The sequence below is a fragment of the Pleurodeles waltl genome, chromosome 3_1 (genome assembly GCF_031143425.1).
Source record: "Pleurodeles waltl isolate 20211129_DDA chromosome 3_1, aPleWal1.hap1.20221129, whole genome shotgun sequence".
NCBI lineage: Eukaryota > Metazoa > Chordata > Amphibia > Caudata > Salamandridae > Pleurodeles > Pleurodeles waltl.
The window spans coordinates 958202973-958224250 of NC_090440.1; the positions used below are offsets into that span (position 1 = coordinate 958202973).

General features: G+C 44.9%; 1 protein-coding gene across 2 annotated transcripts in view; it reads left to right on the top strand.

Moving 5' to 3' along the window:
- Positions 1 to 21278, top strand: part of INPP5B (inositol polyphosphate-5-phosphatase B) — a 738051-nt gene that overhangs the window by 162111 nt on the left and 554662 nt on the right. For both annotated transcript variants that reach the window (XM_069223977.1, XM_069223978.1), the window contains one exon: positions 939 to 1094. In XM_069223977.1, coding sequence (XP_069080078.1) covers positions 939 to 1094 — 156 coding nt within the window. The remainder of the gene's footprint in view (positions 1 to 938; positions 1095 to 21278) is intronic.

Consider the following 21278-nt stretch of genomic DNA (forward strand, 5'->3'; position numbering starts at 1 on the left):
ACCTGATAACCAGGTGGAAGAATGCAGAAAAATATCACTTTGTCCAGGATACCAAAAATCATAGCACTGACCCTGGTGAAAATTGATAACAATATTTCTGAGTGCAATTCTAGAAATATTGGAATAAACGAAATCCCCATGCATTGTATGTATTTACTTATTGATGTATTTATTTCTGTCCCTGCTCAGTGAAATATATTGGGTCGCTACCCCCCTCGCTCACCTCTCTTCAGCCTCACTGTACCACTATGCCAAGGCCTCTGCACTCTTACACTCCTTACCCCAATTTCCCTTTGGATGTTGCTAAGTGCCCAATGCACAACTCTGCCTGCAACTCAAGTGACCTGCTCTTGCAATAAACTAGTGCCAGCAGCGGCGCTAACCGATATTGATGGAAGAAATAAATGTGTGTGTTTCAGCAAAAAATATCTGCAGTACAGATCTGGACTGTCCCTACTCTGAACTGCCTATAGGAATTACCCTGAAACAGGTTATACACAATTGCACTTTGTATTGGGAGTTTCCCTACAACTTATAAAGTTTTTGGTACACTCTCACTTTATCATGTCCATCACGCCAGTACCCCCAGTTGAAGAATATTGATTATCACAAGCTGAATGGTAACATTAGGTTGTAAGTGGTAAAAAGAAAACATTGCAACAACTTTAGAATTAACGCCCGCCTAGAATATTCTAATCCCAAATAACATCAGAGACCAGACAGAGCCTTCAAACACGGAGATGAATCCCTAGTTAGCAGAAGGTAGATATGTGATTTTAAATTACTTGTCCCTGAAAAATGGAGGTTGCACATCATTTGTTTGGTTTACTTTAAATAAAAGTATCACATCATGGTTCTCTATCCGTGAGTAGATATTTAGATTTTTGTCTAGGCCAGAAGAGTAACTGAAGTCTCACCTCTTTCTTCCAAACAATAAGGAGATCCCCAGTCCCCCGCACCACCATTCCTTTGGCTGAAGAAATACCTGCAGAGGAGTTTTCCAGCAGGAACCGTCCTGGACAATGGGCAAGGGAACGATACAGAGACACCTGTTGGTACCCTCCTGACCATCAAGAATGCACCCCCAGCGGAAGGTAAGATTCAGCTACTCATTAATTTCGAGTTTTATTCTCTTTCTCAGAGCTATCAATTTCTTTCAATTCTCATAACGGATTACTAAATAGCATAATTGATGTCACAGAAATTGATACTGTATACGTTTTACAAAAAGTGATGCCATACAAACTTTCAGCTAAAATGTAATAACTGTCATATTCCCAAGAGTAGTGCATAACTCTTCTAGGTATAGAGCGAGAAATCAAAAAGAGATAAAGAGGCTGATGGAAGGATCCCACTTGATGTGAAAACTTCCTATACCTTCATCTACCACCAGGAGCCAATCTGCATGTAGCGTTCTGGGAACTATCACCTCTAGATTTTGGGCTAAATGTCAGATTCAGACTGGTGTGGGTCTGAACTTAACTCAGCCTACTGTATAAATGAGTGACTCACTCTTATACTGAGTGAGATTCAAAGCCTCGTCTACCTGATTGTTGTGAATAAAAGATGTTGTAGGCACTTTCCGCAATGCTACCTTCCGAAATATTTAAAAATATAATAATGCATACTTTGCAATATGAGACAGTGGATTAAATACATATTTATATTTATTCAACTCTTTTTTCATAAGATTTAACATCACAACCAGTTACATCATAAACCATATCCTGGCTTAGACAGAAATGAGAAAATGACCACTCAAGTTAAGGCCCAGATTATGTGATCATAAGCGTCAAGGCAACTCGCCACCGCTTTAAGAGACATTTATTGTAAAAGGAAATTGCATGCATATGCTTGCCCCTGTTTGAACCCCAAACCTTGGCACCTGATGCACGTTTGCCAACTATGCCATTTCATTCACAGGACCTAGGGGATGGATATAAAGACAGTTGTATAGAGCAAACTGACCAGGCCCGAGGGTCAGGCCTGACATTGTCAACTTGCAAACACAGTTAGGCACAGTGCTTGGCATGAGTGATGTTAGGTGCTCATTTGCAATTAGTGACAGGTGAATGGTTCTCACGATGTATGCTGGATATTCTGGTGTGAGAGAAGAGGGTGTTCATGAAAAGTGGATGATGGGGTGAAAAGGAGCTATTCGGGGGCACATGGTGAGAGTGCACTGGCAGTATGCTCTAGTCAAAGAGTGCTAATGGTTAATGGTGCAGGCTACTGAGAAGGAGGGCACACACTCTACTCATTGTATGGGAACATGTGAGCTTAAAGTGGAGGTGGTGCAGTATGCAGAGGTGGCTCACGCTGTTCAGGGATCTCAATGGGAGGAGGTGCCTAGGGTTATCTGGCCTGCCTACGTTATCTCTGGTTTACCCTCAGTTATCCTTTGAGCTGCTATTGATAGCACCAAGACGCCTTTATTTTACTGGGACTGAGGTGCCCACTCTTGGCCTTCCCTTGACCATTTGATCCCAAATGTTCTACTGGCCACTTTGGAGGAATCTCGACTCACCTTTCCATGCTCCTCCAAACTAGGAACTACCTGACTCCCAGAAGCTGCAGTGCTAGTCTCTAACAGTGCATAATGTTACTGATAGCAGCCTGCCACCCCTCTGGCACATTCCATGTTTTTTGGTTGCAATTTTATATAGCACAAACTTGCCCTACCAGCACAAGAGCACTTTAAATGAGCACCTGATTGCATTACACAGATTCATTTTTGTAGGTACTGGGAGATTAAGTAATTTGCCCAGAATCACAGACAACAGGACTCTGACCTGTTTCCACTCAGCAGCCCCATTGGCTGTTTAGGGTCAGTAGGCCAGCCTGCAACAGCACAGAATGGCATAATTGAGAGAGGAAGCCATGGTGCTTTAGATGATTCTGGGTCTGTCTGCAGTATTTAAATTCCGGTCACCAATGGTAGGGATTGAAACCAAGGAACTGAGTGAATTATGCAGCATTCTTACTTAAAGTTCTTGGTGCACATCAGTCCAGAGCTCTATGCCCCAAAGTCTGGCACAGAATAAATAAAGACAGCTTTAGCAGAGAGATTTGTGCACTCCAGCATGAAGATTAGGTGCTTTTGAATATTGGCTACTGCAGTTGATTGTATCGTGGTCTTACAAAAGTATCTATTAACAAACCGCAGTGGGTACAAAACTTTGTACTAAGAAAAGCAACAGGCCTCAGAAAACACAACGTGTCAAAGACCAGAAGAAAGCTAAATTGTCTTTCTGTCAAGCTTAGGGTACAGTTCAAAACTCTTTACGTCAAGTGTGATTCCTACTACAATATTATAAAAAATCCTGCCTCAAAGAGAGATTTACCAAATACAACTTGGCTCATCTTCTCCCCGCTAGTTGATCACAATTAATAATAATCACCATGTTTTGTCTGACCCAGTAATCTGTTTAGCAACAAATCATGTATGTGCCTATAAGACAACTGTGCGTTGCTCCCTCAGGTATTGCTTTGTGTCCAGATGGGCATAGGCTCCTTAAGTCCATCCAGACTTGACTACATCCCTTTTTCCCCAGACTTTTGGAGGCTTTCTCCCCAAAGTCCGGCTCAGGAGAAAACAGGAAAAGCTTGCTGTCTACAGATAGTTTACCCCCAGTTACCAAGAAAAGGGGAGACACACCTTGCTTTAGAATGCATTTATTTTAAAGTGACAACAAGGTTCTTGACCTTAGGACATTGACAAGGAAGAGGTGGGCCGCGTTAAATTCAGATATCAATTCCTACATTGGGCAGTGGAAAGTCAGTAACTGAAAGTTTCTGGGCACAGTGGTGTAACTCTTTGCAGTGAAATATGTAAGTAGGCTCTACCACACACAACAAACGTGATAAGATATGTTGAAGCAAATGATTATGTATCGCGTTCTCTTCCCATGCCTGCATTGTGCTAAAAAATGCACAGTCAGCAGTGGCATATTTATTGGCCTAGAGAAGATCAATGGAATTCAGATGGAATGACACAATTTCCTTTGATTATAATTTTATGTCCTGGAAATGTTTTACTTCATACTCTTCTCTTGCTCACTCATTCACCACTGGTGTTCTCTGTATGTTAAGATTACCTTCACTCTCTAAATTTCCAATTGTTAGGCTATTTTTGCCTATCTTCTTCATGTAAAGCCCTTTAATATATTCTATCTGCATCAAATTGTTTATATCATCACAGCCAGCCAGTTGTATTACGTAAATCCATGTGGGGACAAAGCATGTAAATTGTCTTCACTTTACTCAAAGTTCTCTATTATAGTATGTTGTAATTATTTGCCAGAATATTGTTGTTTCTGACTATCCTCCTCCATTCTAAACTCCATGTTGTGAACTGAAGCTTGGCTATTGCTTATTGCTTGCCTTTATACTGACTTTATGATACTCCTCTGGCACGTAACATGCTCTGCTGTCCTCTTCAGCAGAGTCTGCACTGCAAAAAAAATCTAATATGAAAGGAAGGAGAAGAAATATGCATTTATGTACTCACTCTACTTTTCAGTAATCTGAGTGCTTTATTAATATTAATTAAGATTTCTTAATTTGTGATTGCTGTATTAACTCCACATCACTGTTGCCGTTTACTATTATAGATGGATACACCATTGATATTTTGTATTTCATTGTAATTGTCACAAGATAGGCATGGTGCATTTCCGAGGTTCAGGTTTCCCTTCAGAAGGCCCAAGCTGAAACAGTAGGTCTTGTATCGGTATTTACAGATATATGGGACACATTTTTATAACTTAGTGAGTTACCTCCTTCCGAATTTCTTGTTAAGAAATTTCTTTCAGGGAGAGGAGGAACTGCTTATAAGTGCATCTAATTGTGTTGTAGCGGTGAATACTAAATTACAAAGGTACCTTAGGGGGGCTGTTGGGGCACTACCAGAGGTGAAAGGGCCTACGCTGAGGGTGAATTTGTAACAACAGTCCTCTGAAACATTAACTTGGCTTGGGATGGGTCTGTTGATAAGGTGACCTGAAATGTGGCTGATGGTACCACAACCCTGATGGTCTCTCAGGGACAATAACCTTTAGGTTGGGGTTGTCCAGTGTCCAGTCCAGGGAATTGGACACCAAACATTATGAGGGGAAGTTTCCTTTTTTCTTTATTTCTATTGTTTCATATAACATCTAGAATACTTAAGACTCAAGCCGACAGTAACAATAATGTGCATTATTAGTTACTCTATATATTTTAGATTCAATAGATACAGTTGTTTAAAACTGCTTAACACTTGTTTATAAAGTGGAAGAAAGAAACCATAGTCATTTTAATAAAAAAGGCAGAGTAATATCTTTCTCTAACGTGTTCACCATGCGCATCCTACATTCATTATTTTTAACTGTTGCCACCATGTTTCATTCCAGGGAGTTATCCATAGTATGTAAAGTATTTAACTACGAATTTTCGCCAGATCTTATTTGGAAGACCTAGAGTTCTTACCTCAACATATTCACTACATTTAATATGTGATCTGGAGCCGACTGTTTCAAATGCGTGGGTCGCTATTCTGAGTAATTGGGAACAGGATTAGAGAAGAATTTAAAACTTGCTCATGGGGCGGCCTTGCCATCATATCACTGCATCATTCAGTGACAAAGCTTTCCTTCACACTGCCCACAGTCGTACTTTGTGCCTACAGGAACCTCTGTTGTCATTATCCTCTACCACACAAGGTTCCAGAATGCCTCTGGCACTGAGACGAGCTATTATAACTACAACCCTTGCTCAACTGTTAGCTGTTCCCATTCCCATCCGAAATCCAGTTCAGAAACTTGTACAAAGCATGCTAATATATTTGTAAAATGCTGGTGGATCTGAGACAGGTGTTTTTGGGTAGTGTACACTATCACCTGAATGTGCTCCAGGCTTATGCATATGTTGGTGCCTTGGCAGCTGCATGAAGAACCTTTCAGTGCATAGATGGGAACCAAACACTGATATTTTGGCTGGGTTTGTCAACCTCCTCGTTACCCGATTATTAAAATCCAGTCAGATTTTCGGGCTATCCGTGAAGTACAAACATGAGGGAATGGTGCATACTGTGCAGGTAAGTGCATATTTTTGAAGAGTATTCTGAAAGTCGATTTTATTCTTCAGGGGGTCGACAGGCCACACCGCCAAACTACAGAATGAATGGAATGCCGCCCGGAGTAAGTAATAGTAAGAGCAGTTCAAGCAATTCAGTTAATCACTGGTTTGTTTTTTCCCACCAAAACGTTATGCAGTAGGTCATAGCAGGGATGAACCAGGCCTTCATGATGATTCTTGGGCTTCACTGTTTTTGAAGGTTGCCTGTGTTCAAATCTAAACAAGCATTGGCATAGCCAAAAGGTCTCACATTTCAGACTGTATAAGTGTCTAGCCATGCAGCTCATTATCCTGAGTGCTGTGCAGTTAGGGATTGAAGAGCTATACAATTACCGCACACTTTTTTTGCAGGCAGAAATGGCCAATAGTCCTATATAAGGTTATTTGTGCGTAAATGTTTTATAATAAAACTTTAATTAAAACCATGCAAACATCACTTGGGCACTGTTTGAGTGTGACATTGCTCAATTGCATGCACGAGGACGAAAACACTTTAACACAAATATTGATGATCTATTAAGAAGGCTTCAGCACAAGTAAGGATAATTGTCAGCCAGGTCAGAAAATATAGTAATATAATAACCGTTATGGTGTTGGACAATGTTAAAATTAAGTTGGGGTGATAAAGTGGGTGTTTCAACATACAAAATAGCCTTCGGTAGCTGTCTTCCTCATGTGGCAGTCAGGGGAAGAGCTCAGCTGCAGCGCGCCTCGTGGGTTTCGTCTACACAAACGCTTCACGCATTGGGTGCAGTGAGGGCAGGGTTCGCATGACAGGGTAGGAGTGAGGTGAGGGAAACCTTCCAAAGGTTATTTGTGCGCAAGTACAGGCTACCTATGCAATAACAATAATTCCTGGGTCTAGAGCCAACATGTTGTCAAACGGAAATTTCTTGCATTTTGTTTTTTCTGTAAGAAACGCACACAAAAGGCACTTTGTCATCGTCCCACCCTGCCAAGTTAGAGTCCTGGTTCAAACTGACCACTGACCGTGATCGCACGAGATAGGTACTTTATAATGAGGTTCTGCAGCAAAATGGTCACACGTCGCAGGTCTCTTGCAGGGGACACGCATTGTTGGTTTTTTATGCACTATAATAAGTGCAAATTATAACTCTGCAATTCAGGGAATCGGCAGTTACAATGTTGTGTCGCTTTAGAAACTTCACACTTAAATCACATGGCTCTGTTTACACAAGTTAAGTGGGACGTGTTTCAAATCTTGGTTTATTGATTGCAAAGGGTCTTGTTACCGGAGTCATTTTTGTGTTAAATTATTCTAATCTTACCTAGTCCAGCCCTACACCATCTTTACAGACGACCTTGTGCAGGATTAACACTGCCCTTGGGACATCTGCTAGAAATATTCTTTATTGGCTAGTCTTATTGAAATAATAAAACAAGCAGATAGAAAAAAATTGAGTAACTTTTGCCCTACTCTGCATCGTGCTCAAAGCGAGGGCTGCACTTATCTAGCGTGGGGTTGGGGGCGCTGGAGAACTGGCTCTCAAAAGCCATGGTCGTGAAAACGACCAGACAAAATCACTGCATTCCTGGGTTTATTACAGTTTGTCGAAGGAGGAGGAGGGGAAGCCGTGGTCTTTGGGTCACAGAGGGAGCAGAATAAACAAGAATCATGAGAGGGTCACATGCAGGGTTGTACAGCACTCAGTTCAGCTACTCCCCAGGCTGAGCTGATCTACAAAAGAAACAAGCATTTGCAATGCAACGGGTCTCTCATTACGTTGAGTTAGGGCTATTAGCGTTGTAAACTCCTAACCGGACTTTTCTTGCCACATTAAAGGAAATAAAGAGAAAAAGTAGTCCATAAACCATATGGAAAACATTAAGCCTCTTATGTTTCTAGTAGTTTACCGGTGCTCTCGAGGACTAAACACCGGAAAAGGTATGACATATGCATGCCTTTCACGAATGAAAACAAGCGGATTTTAAAAGGCAAGCGCACAAACCAATGAAAGTGACTGACATAACATGGGCATGTTTAAAATCCCCCTAAAATGAGGTAGGATGAGGGACAGAGCGCTTTCAGTTCGCCCCTAAAAATGGCCCTGGGAGTCAGTGGCAAGAATGTTATGCATAGCTTATTTAAATTCAAACTTTAATCTATGACTTCTAATGCACAATTGTTTAAGTTGGGAGACGACACTCTATTATCCCCTACATGTCCAACTCTGCTTCTTCATCAAATGAAAGTCTGTGGAATGGCTTCCCTAGAGCTGATGTATGAAGCAACAGATTCCGGGAGAAACTGTGACCAATGCAGACTTCCGCAAGGAGGTGCACTTAAAGATCAGGTTCTAGCCCTCAGTATGTGACATTATACCTGCTGTGCCAGAGAGCTGAATTTGACCTCCAAGTGTGCGAGTCTCACCCACACTCAGTGAGGGATCCTTTAGGTCTCTGGGTGGCAAAACATTACAATAAAACACATCTACAACTTAAGGGGCAAACTCTACTCCTAAAAGGGCGTTCTCTGCCGTGCTAAAGCCCATTGGTAACAAATGTGCGGAGTTGTACCCTGCCGCTTACAAGCTCAATCACTAAAAAACATGCAACTTGAACTCCTCGCACAGCCCTATAATCCTGACGGGATCAAAGCAGGTCATTTCACAAAGTACGTGGTCCAATGCTCTTGTCTAAGAAAACGAAGCCAGCATGGAAACCATTTCGGACTAACAGGTTGACGATGCCTTCTTTTTCTTCACCACACTGACACACAACAACATTTCCTCCATAGAAATTCCAGCCCTCATTAAAGTATTTCACCCGCCTGAGATGATCCCTCACTCACCGCTTGCAGTCACCTCAGACCTCCCCAACGTAAAGCGCGACAAAATGGCGCTACCACAGGGCGAGCGCTTGTACCACTCAAACGTTCCTTTTCTGTAGGGCAAGCAAATGGCGACAGGCCGGTGCTCCGTTCGAGACTTGTTTTGAAACCTCTCTCGCCAGCCGCGATGCAGGCTGGGAGCGTCAGAGCAACTCTTCAATTTCTTTTTTTGTTTGTTTCAAGCTTTATCAATTACTGTATGAAAAAGGCATAAACATGTAAAAAATAAATGGAAAATCTACATATTAAAAATAGCCTTCTGAAATCAATTGAAACAATGACACCAACAACCAGCTTCATTATGCCACTGAAAAAACATCAAGTTTCAATTGCGCAATTTGTTATGTGCCCAAACACCCATTTAGTAACAAGTAGCAGGTATACTCCAACTGCCTGCTGTTCAGTACTCAGGGATACAGAGTCCAAAGTCAACCAAATGCATCTGGCTCTGCAGTCTCTTAAAGAGACCGGCTGGTATACTCAGCACTGTGGAGTTTCACCGAAGATGGCTCATGGTCTGAGCACTGTACACTGCATCAACGAGATGCCCGTATCTATCGAAGCATGGGCCAGGTAATCAGTACTGTTGAGCGTGTTTGCACTGAGCACTGTACGCTACAGCACACTGGACAGTGTAGTGTAACTGTGTCTCCTAAGTCATCGTATTGAGCACTTACACGACGCAAATTAAACACATGACGACTGCTCATCATTATGCTTTGCGTGCTCAGCATCAGCTATGTACCCAGCAACATACACTGCAGCTAAGAGTGCAGGCCACAGATTCAGCGTGCTGCAGGACACTAAATTATGCAGTCCACCGGCAAAAGTGCAATTAGCTATGTAACAGGGTCGATGTCATGCAAAGCGCAAGACTTCTGCCAAGTGAGATCGTGCTGCAAAAAAAGATAAAAAAGTAGTCCACAAACCGGACAGAAAATAGTGAGCCTCGCATGTTTTCAGTACTTGGTAGCTGCGCTTGAGGAGGGCTAACCACCGGAAAAGGCATGACGTATGCATGCCTTCCACTAATGAAAGCAAGCAGATTTTAACAGGCAAGCCCACGAACCAATGAAAGACATTGACGTGCCATGCACGGGGCTCCGAGCCCTTTTCTAACTTCTAAAGCGTGTCGCAAGCGATATGCATGCATAAGTGCATGTGACGCAGGTTCGACCCTAAATAATTGTGTGCAAACATAAGGCAAATGGCCCAGAAGTGAAAGGCTACAAGTAACAGGGCCAGTCCCTGGGACAAATGTAAGGAATTGCCAACAGAAAAGCAAGGATTTTCGAAGGGCACACAAAGGAGAGAATTACAGGAGGAGGATGTGTTCTTTGCCCACAGATGAGATACACCATGGCTCATAAAGGCAGCGCATGTGCTACCTAAGTGAAAACTAAAAAGAATGTGTAACCAGGGGTGGCTCCTCCCTAAGGGCGGAGGAGCATTGCCCCCCCGCCAGCAGCGGCAGCTGTAAACCATTTCCACCAAACCTATAATAAATTTTGTTTATTATCGTTTTGGTGGAAAGGGGGCGGTGCCACCGGGGTGACGAGCAATGAGGGGGAGTGCTCAGCACTACCCCTCACTGCGCATGTATGTTTGGGCAGCCGTCTCGAGCCAGCCAAACATACATGCACAGTAGATTCTTTCAAGCCTGGCAACACATTTGCTGGGCTTGAGAGAGCCTGCCCTGGCTCCCAGTCTGCCTGGGAGTGCCCTTGCTGGGCGCTCCCAGCCAATCCTGATGCTGCTCTGAGCAGCATCAGGATTGGTGCAGGGCAGGCTGGAAGCATTTGCCTGCAGGCAGAGGAGCAGCACAGTTCGGAAGGTGGCAGCACAGGTAAGTTTTTTAATTTATTTAATTTAATTCCTGTCCCTCCCCTCTGTTAATCCCTCCTCCATCCCCTGTGCGCCGCCCCGCCGCTTCACCATCATGCGAGCCGCAACTGTGTGTAACAGTAGGAAAACAAAGAATAAATTCCCCAAGGAAATACATTTGAAAAGCTAAAGATGTGTAGTTTAATCCTGCTTCCATCAACTGGCCAATGTATTCGGTCATATGAATTCTTTCCTCAGTTTATGGCGTGAACATAGTGACCTGCCTGGTTAATAAATATTTTGTGATCACAATGGACTCCTTCCAATTAAAGGCTGCCAGTTTAAAGAGAAACTTGCAAAGTGAACACAGGAAAAAGAGGGGGCTCAGATTACACAGGGATATTTAACAGCTAACATAAACTAATAGTACACAATATTGGCTCAGATCAGTGTTCTTCAACCTATTTAATGTCACGCACTCCCAATGGGAAAAAAAAAATCATCGGGCCCCCTACTTTTAGTATGAGTTTAAGACAGGCTTTACTAAGGTGTAAAAGTATCCACAGTGAGATTTTTAGAAGTAGGGGTGGGGCTTTTGAAGAGTATTTGGAGTCCCTCCCCTTTTGAGACATACTACCATCTTCGGTATAAATTACAAAACATGTTTGTGTTGGCCCATTACAGAGTGGTTTATTGCTGCTCATGTGTTTTCAGCTCTCTTATCAGCATAATGCTTCTTTTGGCCAGAACCTGGCGCCTCCCCTGGGATTTTTTGAGGCCCCCTCCTACGGGGGGACCCACCCCCCAGTTTGAAGATCTCTGGCTCAGACTGAGAAATGCGGGAATTCACAGGGCCGCTCGTAATGCGAGCCTAAGCAGCCAAAATGTGTGTGTGGAAATTAAGAGATCTGGTTGTTCCAGCGGATCTGAGCCTTCTTACCGGGACATTCCTGTTACATCACCAATCTGAATTTAGAAGCGTCTCTAAATGAGGGCCATAGTCCACTGATGGCTTCAGGGTGTTGCCATCCGCGGTGCCTTCCACTCCACAACTTCGGCTGGATTTATCAAAGTGGAAGTTATATTTCAGTGGTGAATACTTCTCATGACCTTAGTTTTTGGGAAGATGTTTACCTCTCACTTCTGCCAGCCTCCTGCTTCTCACAAGTTGTGTCACTTGGCTCTTGTGCTTCAACACCCAGAGGCACTTTTTGACAAGAGCACTGTCTTCCACCTGACTCGGACCCACGATTCTGGGCATAAGAACAGTGCTCAAACTGCCCCTAAAAGCACTTTGCGGCCGAACCAGGAGTAAGTTGTGCGAGAACAACGTACTTCCATCAGGGGCTTAACAGAGGTCCCCACACACCAAGGGGTCCCTGAATTGGTAAGGAGAGAAAAACAGGGCAACAAATACAAAACAGCAATGAAAATTACTCTCCTATCTAATATGCAAAGGAAAAAAAATATTTGTTACAAAATACAAATCAAACATAGAACAACTACCTTTAATAATATCAAAAAAGCTAAAAAACGAATCCTAATTTCAACATGACAAATAACATACAACAGAAATAACCAATATATATAACAACACAACACAGACTTACACAGACAGTAAACAAGACAACATATAACATAGTACATAGTATATAAAGAACAAACAACCAAATAATTACCTCAATATCATGACATATATATACATGAAAACTAAATATAATAATCAATAAATGCAGATATATAATTAGGATTAGGCTTTTAGCTTTTTTTGATATTATTAAAGGTAGTTGTTCTATGTTTGATTTGTATTTTGTGACAAATAAAAAAAAAATCCTTTGCATATTAGATAGGAGAGTAATTTTCATTGCTGTTTTGTACTTACCAGAGGTCCCCACAGCTCCCTAGGTGCAGGGGCTGGGTGTATGGTCAAGCTTACCATACTGGAGGGGGGCCGTCAGCCCCTACGGATGTGAGTGTTGTGGGGTGCTTCAGCATATCTTGCGGGGGTGCCCCCTCACGTTTTGTTACACTAAGGACTTCAAAGTTCCTTTCCCCGCTCAAATTTCAGTAGGGAAGAGAACATGTGCGAGCGGGTGAAAATGTGCCCAGAATGCGACGAAGTTATCTGGGAATCGCTGTGCAGTTATGCCCCATTCATCAGGGAAAACCCGGAACAACTGTAATTCTTGTTACTCGTTGTGCAGTTATTCCCCATTCCTAAGAGGACAACTCCGCAATATCTATAATTCTTGGTACCTTATGACGGATGTGGCTGCAGAACGTGTAAGGAGGGCCTTATTGTGTTTTAATGTAGTTTATGAATAGAGAGGTTCGCAGGAAAGAAGGGCATTGCTAGCATTTACCTTTCAAATCTAATGACAGGCTATCCTTTAAAAAGGCATTTTTATGGGAATCAGACTTCTAAAGAAAGGAAACCAAACATTGACCAAGCCAGTAGGCCTGTGCTGTGACTTGTGTGCTTAGTTAATGCTTCTAAACAGACACAGAATAACCACTGAATTATTTGTATCACATGTGAAGTGTAGGGAGACACACAGGAAGGAGTGCTACTCAGGGGTGTTATTACCATTAGTGCAGCAGGTACAGTGGCAGGGGCCAAGGGGACCCCCCTGCTTTAGCAGCTACAGCAGGGGAGGAGTTCTTTATGGGCCTCTTCTATCTGCAAGTTGGTACACAAAAGTTCATAATGAATGCTAAAGAAAGATGGGCTAATAGAAAAGGGAATGTGGGATGAAAGGTTAAAAGAAAGACTGGATGAAAGGGTGAATGAACGAAAGGATGTGTGGGTGGGTGAATGGGAGAAAGGATGCATGAATGGGTGGAAGGATGTGTGGGTGGGTGAAAGTATGGATGGGTGAATGAATGGTTGGATGAAAGTGTGTATGGGTGAATAGATGTGTGGGTAGGTGAAAGGATGTGTGGGTGGGTGAAAAGGTGTGCGGGTGAAAGGATTTGTGGATGGGTGAAAGGGTGAATGGGTGAAAGGATGAGTGAAAGGGTGGATGGGTAAAGGATCCATAGGGGGGTGAAAGGGTGCATGGGTGGTTGAATGGATGCGTGGTTCATTTAAAGGGCAGATAGGTGAATGGATGGGGGAAAGAATGGATGGAATGGTGAAAGACAATGATGGATGAAAATATGAATGGATAAGTGAATGTAAAGGGTGAATAGAAGGGTGAAAGAATGAATGGATAGATTATTTGATGGAAGAAACAGGGAAGCTATCTGGGACAGTTTGGGTTCAGCTGCTTCACTTGCTTGGTGCCCTCAGACCTCTGGTTCAAAGTGAGTGGTATTTTGATTTTCTGGCTACTCCCGTGGCAGAAACCCACTGAACCCCAACTATGGCTGCCTTTTGCTACCTCACTTAGGGGTTCGGAAGCCCACTGCATACATGCCAACATTTTAGAAGAGGAAGTTAGGATATTAAAAAATAAGAATCTGGAGATTATTTTTCACCATTGAATTTCTATTGAAGACAAGGCAATTTCAGGCGGGAGGCAGCCAAAACAAAGACATTGTTTTACTTGAAAAATCGGGAGTCTCCCGCCTGACTAGGGTCTATTGGCAACTGTGTGTTGGGCTTGTAGTACGGTTCATAGCACTCTCCTATGAGCTTGCTGTTATGTGGAACGCTATCATTTCAGGACTTCCTGTTTCATTGTGCACCCTGCCCATTAGGAGAACATCAGACCGTCTGAGGGAACTAATACCATTCCTAGACAGAGCAAAACCACAGAGCCCAACACCGTGAGGCACTTTGCATATGTTATTTCAACACATCATGTCCCAGGATCGCCACCAACCAGCTGCGTACTATGTTTCTTGTGCTATCACAGTTCTCTTCCCGTGCTGAGGCGCCTCTGTTTGTTCCAGTTCGGTTACAACAGCCCAGGATGTATTTTATCCTTCTTTGTTTATGAGTGACTGTAGCAGGCGGAGGACAGGGCCCTCCCATTCCTGGCATCCAGCACTAATCGCTGGGTTTATTTTTAGACTGGTATATCAGTGGCAGAGCAGCACACAAGCATCCCAGTGCAATATTGTTACTACACTGGGAATGGAAAGTTTACTAGAGGGCAGAAATAAGCGGAAAGGCCAGAAGCACTTAGAGGGGATGGCAACCTGTCTGCCTTGTAGGAATCAGAATGTGCAAACATTTCCTAATACGGCAGCTAACAGTATCACTACCGCTGACTGCCTTACACACACATGTACCTATACCGGGCAATGGAACTGTCCAACAGCCTAGAAGACACCCAGGACATAACGCAGGCCACTACGGCCCAGCGGCGCAGAGAGATGGGGCCCCAACCCTTCTGTGCGTCCCCACTTTTCAGCCCTTTCATAAGTAAAATATGGAAGACTCAGGGGCCTCTCCATATTTTACGCGTGGAGGGTGGAGGGATGGGGGGCACATTTTGCGTAATGCCACTGGAAGATGCATCAGCTATTGGGTACAGCCCTGCACTCTCACCCGTCAGAAACCAAGAACATTCATCTATAACCTACTGAAGTTGACACATTTACTTAACGCAGGAATACAATTGTCCACATCTCTGAAAGCAGATTTCACACGCTGAAGCACACTACATTCGGTTATCGAATCCCTAGGACCCCAGGACCACCAGGGGTTAGATTGTGCAGTGGTCAAATGCCAAAACATACCATAATATGTGATATCCCTAAGTGGTATTCGGTGGTTTTCTAAGTCCCAACTCACCACTGATGCACTGTATCATTTTTTTGTCGAGTTGGTTTTACTTCTTATTAAACACTGCATTCTCCACGAGGAAACTGGAGTTCTCTGAGACCGCCTCGGGTGTGTGACGCATTCTTCTAATGACTTGATTATGTTGCATATAAAGGGGAAAATGTTATTCGCTACAGCCATTCATTTACTGTTTGTAGAACACATACTCTTCCTATGACAGCTATTCTGAGTGTTTTGTTGCTTTGCACTGATGAAGTGTTCATTATAAAGTAAAAAAGCATTTACAAATCCTTAGGTTTCGCTTTGTGTAACCCTTTGTCCAAAACCCAGGCACTGGCTAAGGTATGTGTGTCCTGGGTTTTGGAGGGAGTGTTGTCTAAGCATGTGCTCCAGCATACACAATGTTCAGTTGCACTAGTTACCCTCTTTTTGAAGCCTGTTTGAACTGTATTGTATTTAAAATTATTTACATTGCGCCTGGCAGCATCCTACTATGGCCTCCGTTAAACCAACAGCCAGCATTTTGCTAGGGCCGGCACCATCATACCATGCAGTCCTACAAATATGTCATGAATTACCACCATAGTGAAGCAGGAGGCATGGAGCAATGGGTGCCTATAAGTTGCTAAGAAATATCACCACTATGTGAGGACCATGGGGGTCATTCTGACCCTGGCGGTAACTACCGCCATGGCGGAGGTCGGCGGTAGCACCGCCAACAGGCTGGCGGTGCACCGCTGGGCATTCTGACCGCGGCGGTTCAGCCGCGGCCAGAAACGGAAAGTCGGCGGTGTACCGCCGACTTCCCGCTGTCCTTGAGAATCCTCCATGGCGGCGGAGCGCGCTCCGCCGCCATGGGGATTATGACACCCCCTACCGCCATCCGGTTCCTGGCGGCTCCCGCCAGGAAGAGGATGGCGGTAGGGGGTGCCGCGGGGCCCCTGGGGGCCCCTGCAGTGCCCATGCCAATGGCATGGGCACTGCAGGGGCCCCCGTAAGAGGGCCCCACGAAGAATTTCAGTGTCTGCTTTGCAGACACTGAAATTCGCGACGGGTGAACTGCACCCATCGCACCTTCCCACTCCGCCGGCTCCATTCTGAGCCGGCGTCCTCGTGGGAAGGGTGTTTCCCGCTGGGCTGGCGGGCGGACTTTCGGCGGTCGCCCGCCAGCCCAGTGGGAAAGTCAGAATGACCGCCGCGGTCTTTTGACGGGAACCGCTTGGCGGGCGGCGACCGCCGTCCGCCGCGGTCAGAATCACCCCCCATATCTTTACCATAGTTGGACAGTGGGTAACATACAATGATGTTCACAATTGTCAAACAAATACTATTGTCACGTGAAGCCCAGCATATTACCAAGTATGGAATGTGAATACCATGCCATAGATGGCCCCAAGGTGCAAAGAATTACCACCATTATGCCAGAGCCAGCATTTTACCAGAGTGGCCAGCGGGCACAACTAAGTAAGTGGCACATTCACAGTTGTAAGGAAATGCCTCCTTGCATGGTTATCCCCTGACTTTTTGCCTTTGCTGATACACGAACTCCACAGCACCATAATGGCTACACTGAAAACTAGGAAGTTTGGTATCAAACTTCTCAGCACAATAAATGCACACTGATGCCAGTGTACATTTTATTGTGAAATACACCGAGAGGGCATCTTAGAGATGCCTCCTGAAAACATACCCGACTTCCAGTGTGGGCTGACTAGTTTTTGCCAGCCTGCCACACACCAGACATGTTGCTGGCCACATGGGGAGAGTGTCTTTGTCACTCTGTGGCCAGGAACAAAGCCTGTACTGGGTGGAGGTGCTTATCACCTCCCCCTGCAGGAACTGTAACACCTGGCGGTGAGCCTCAAAGGCTCACCCCCTTTGTTACAGCGCCGCAGGGCATCCGAGCTAGTGGAGATGCCCACCCCTACGGCTACTGCCCCAACTTTTGGCGGCAAGGCTGGAGGAGATAATGAGAAAAACAAGGGGGAGTCACTCCCCAGTCAGGACAGCCCTTAAGGTGTCCTGAGCTGAGGTGACTCTTACTTTTAGAAATCCTCCATGATTCCCCCAATAGGATTAGGGATGTGCCCCCTCCCCACACGGAGGAGGCACAAAGAGGGTGTAGCCACCCTCAGGGCCAGTAGCCATTGGCTACTGCCCTCCCAGACCTAAACACACCCCTAAATTGAGTATTTAGGGGCTCCCAGAACCGAGGAAGATAGATTTCTGCAACCTGAAGACGAAGAAGGACTGCTGACCTGAAGCCCTGCAGAGAAGACGGAGACGACGACTGCTTTGGCCCCAGCCCTACCGGCCTGTCTCCCCACTTCAAGAAAAACTGCAACAGCGACGCATCCAACAGGGACCAGCGACCTCCGAAGCCTCATAGGACTGCCCTGCATCTAAAAGGACCAAGAAACTCCAGAGAACAGCGGCCGTGTTCAACAAAACTGCAACTTTGCAACAAAGAAGCAACTTTTAAAGACCACACGTTTCCCGCCGGAAGCGTGAGACTTTCCACTCTGCACCCGGCGCCCCCGGCTCGAGCTGCAGAAAACCAACAACATAGGGAGGACTTCCCGGCGACTGCGAGCCCGTGAGTAGCCAGAGTTGACCACCCTGAGCCCCCACAGCGACGCCTGCAGAGGAAATCCAGAGGCTCCCCCTGACCGCGACTGCCTGCTTCAAGGAACCCGACGCCTGGAAGCCACACTGCACCCACAGCCCCCAGGACCTGAAGGAACCGAACTCCAGTGCAGGAGCGACCCCCAGGCGACCCTCTGCCTAGCCCAGGTGGTGACTACCCCGAGGAGCCCCCCCCGGGCCTGCCTGCATCGTTGAAGAGACCCCCGGGTCTCCCCATTGATTCCTATTGAAAACCCAACACCTGTTTGCACTCTGCACCCGGCCGCCCCAGTGCCGCTGAGGGTTTACTTTCTGTGCCTGCTTGTCCCCCCCCCCCGTTGCCCTACAAAACCCCCCTGGTCTGCCCTCTGAAGCCACGGGTACTTACCTGCTGGCAGACTGGAACCGGGGCACCCCTATTTCCTTTGAAGCCTATGTGTTTTGGGCACCACTTTGACCGCTGCACCTGACCGGCCCTGAGCTGCTGGTGTGGTAACTTTGGGGTTGCCTTGAACCCCCAACGGTGGACTACCTTGGACCCAACTTTGAACCCTGTAAGTGTTTTACTTACCTGTGAACTTAACATTTACTTACCTCCCCCAGGAACTGTTGATTTTTGCACTGTGTCCACTTTTAAAATAGCTTATTGCCATTTTAGCCAAAACTGTACATGCTATTGTGATTATTCAAAGTTCCTAAGATACCTGAGTGAAATACCTTTCATTTAAAGTATTGATTGTAAATCTTGAACCTGTGGTTCTTAAAATAAATTAAGAAAAGTTATCTTTCTATATAAAAACCTATTGGCCTGGAATTGTCTTTGAGTGTGTGTTCCTCATTTATTGCCTGTGTGTGTACAACAAATGCTTAACACTACCCTCTGATAAGCCTACTGCTCGACCACACTACCACAAAATAGAGCATTAGAATTATCTTTTTTTGCCACTATCCTACCTCTAAGGGGAACCCTTGCACTCTGTGCATGCTATTTCTTACTTTGAAATAGTACATACAGAGCCAACTTCCTACAACAGTTCATTACGGTTTTATTGTACCAGTCTTTAGTTCTTGTCAGTTTCCGTTTGAGCTAGGCACTTGAAGTCTAGGCTTGGAAGAAGTAAGTCAGTATTAGAGACATGGGTGTCCTTGTTCACGGACATAGGACCTGATTTAGATGTTGGCAGTCACACCGGCAAGACACGTCAGGTGCGGACCAGAAAATACTGTTAAAGCGATGGTCTTCCGCCCACTGCATTAAAATGTTACAGTCTGCTGGCAGTCTGAATGATGGAGGTTTGCTGATGGCGGCAGGACTCTATGGACTTTGTACAATGGCAGGGGCTATGAAATAGAGCTAAGTGACAAACATGCACTGCCATTTAGCTACATGTGTACCCCTGCACCAACACTACACAACACAAAACATCCACACAATTACCCATGCCATTCCGATATAACCTGTACAAGCTGAAAACACTGATTGACATACATTCATGACAAAACACTCACAGTATTAATACTGCAACCACAAACAATACAACCACAACAGACAACACAACTACACACTCAGCTACAGAAACATAGTTACACCCCCCCACCCCCCCACTTCAACCAGCCAACCGCATCGCATACACACATACAGGTACTGACTCACACACACAACTCACAGCACAACATGACAGGTACAGGTCCACTGGCAATGTGCACATATGGACACAGCTGACAGGTGTGAATGTACCGTCATTGTGTTGCCAGCATTCATTTGCCAATGAATACTGCCACCATATTGTCAGTTGTGTATGTGTGCGACATGTGTTATGTACCCGTGTGTCCCCATCCATGTCTGTCCCACTCATGTCCCGACATATGCATGTCATAGTGATAACAAAATATACTGTGACATGTACATGTCTCCGATCGTGCCCACCTCGCATGCAGTGCCCACCCAACATACACTGGAAATGCATGTCCCTACCTTGGAGTCCATCGACGGGGAGGGCCATGATTTCTCAGTGGGTCTGTGGCAGCAGCAATGGCAGGTGTTGGCCAGTTGAAGATGGGAGGGGGGAGTGGAAAAATGGGGAATTTTCACCCCCTTCCCCCAATCTGCCTACTAAGAAGTGGAGGTTGGACCGCCACTTTTTCCTTGGTGGTAAGGCACATCTAAATCTGCATGGCGGGAAGGCTGGCAGCAGTCCCGCCAGCATCAGTTTTTCCTTTTCCTGCCATGGGTGGTGTTTCTTGGTGGAGTCGGCAGTTCGAATGCAGTATTTTGATTGTGGGACCGCCAACATCTAAATAGGGTGATGGACTGTCGTGGCAGCGGGCAGGTTTCCAGTCAAAAAGTCAACGGCAGGACCATTACCGCCAACATCTAAATCAGGCCCATAATTGTGTATTACTGTTGTGCTGGTTATTCATTTTGATTGTGCAGTTGGCAAGGAGGGCTCCAAAAGGCTCCACTTACAAGATCACAGTGAAAAGAAAGGAGCGTTGAGATACAAAATAAGTAAGCAGTAGCCATTGTAGAATTAAGATGTCCATCAAAATATGTCGATTTGAGTTGGAGAGGTAGGAAGAATAGTAGCGTGGTGTCAGCAGATTCCATGCATATTGACAGTATATTGATCATTGATTGATGGTGGGTAATACAGAATGCTGTCAAGTGATCTAGCAGATGAAGGTGCAGGTATTTCAATCCATTTCAGTGTGCTATGTGGTAGTAACATCTTTATTTCTGTTGATGTGATGCCTAATCCTGCCTAATACAAAGATGTATTATGTTGTATTTGTTGGATGAGTGAAGTCTCAGTGGACCCGGAGGAGGACTGATGCACTTAGGACAATTTTGAAGAGAAATCTTCTATTGGAGGCTTCTTCTGCAGTAGTTGATTAATTGTAGGTGGGATGTGTTAATGAGGTTTCTGCCTATGAAGCTCTTCCAGTTTTTCAAAGACATCTTTGAGTTGGGCTTTAAGCCATTTTTCTTGCTTGTGAATGATCTATTTATGGTCTGTGCATTCTTGTTTGTATCAGGATTCAGACAGTTGGGTTTGATTTACCACATCATAAAGGGGATGTGATTGTTGATTGGGGTTTTCAGGGTGAAGCTAAGAGGGGCCAGGA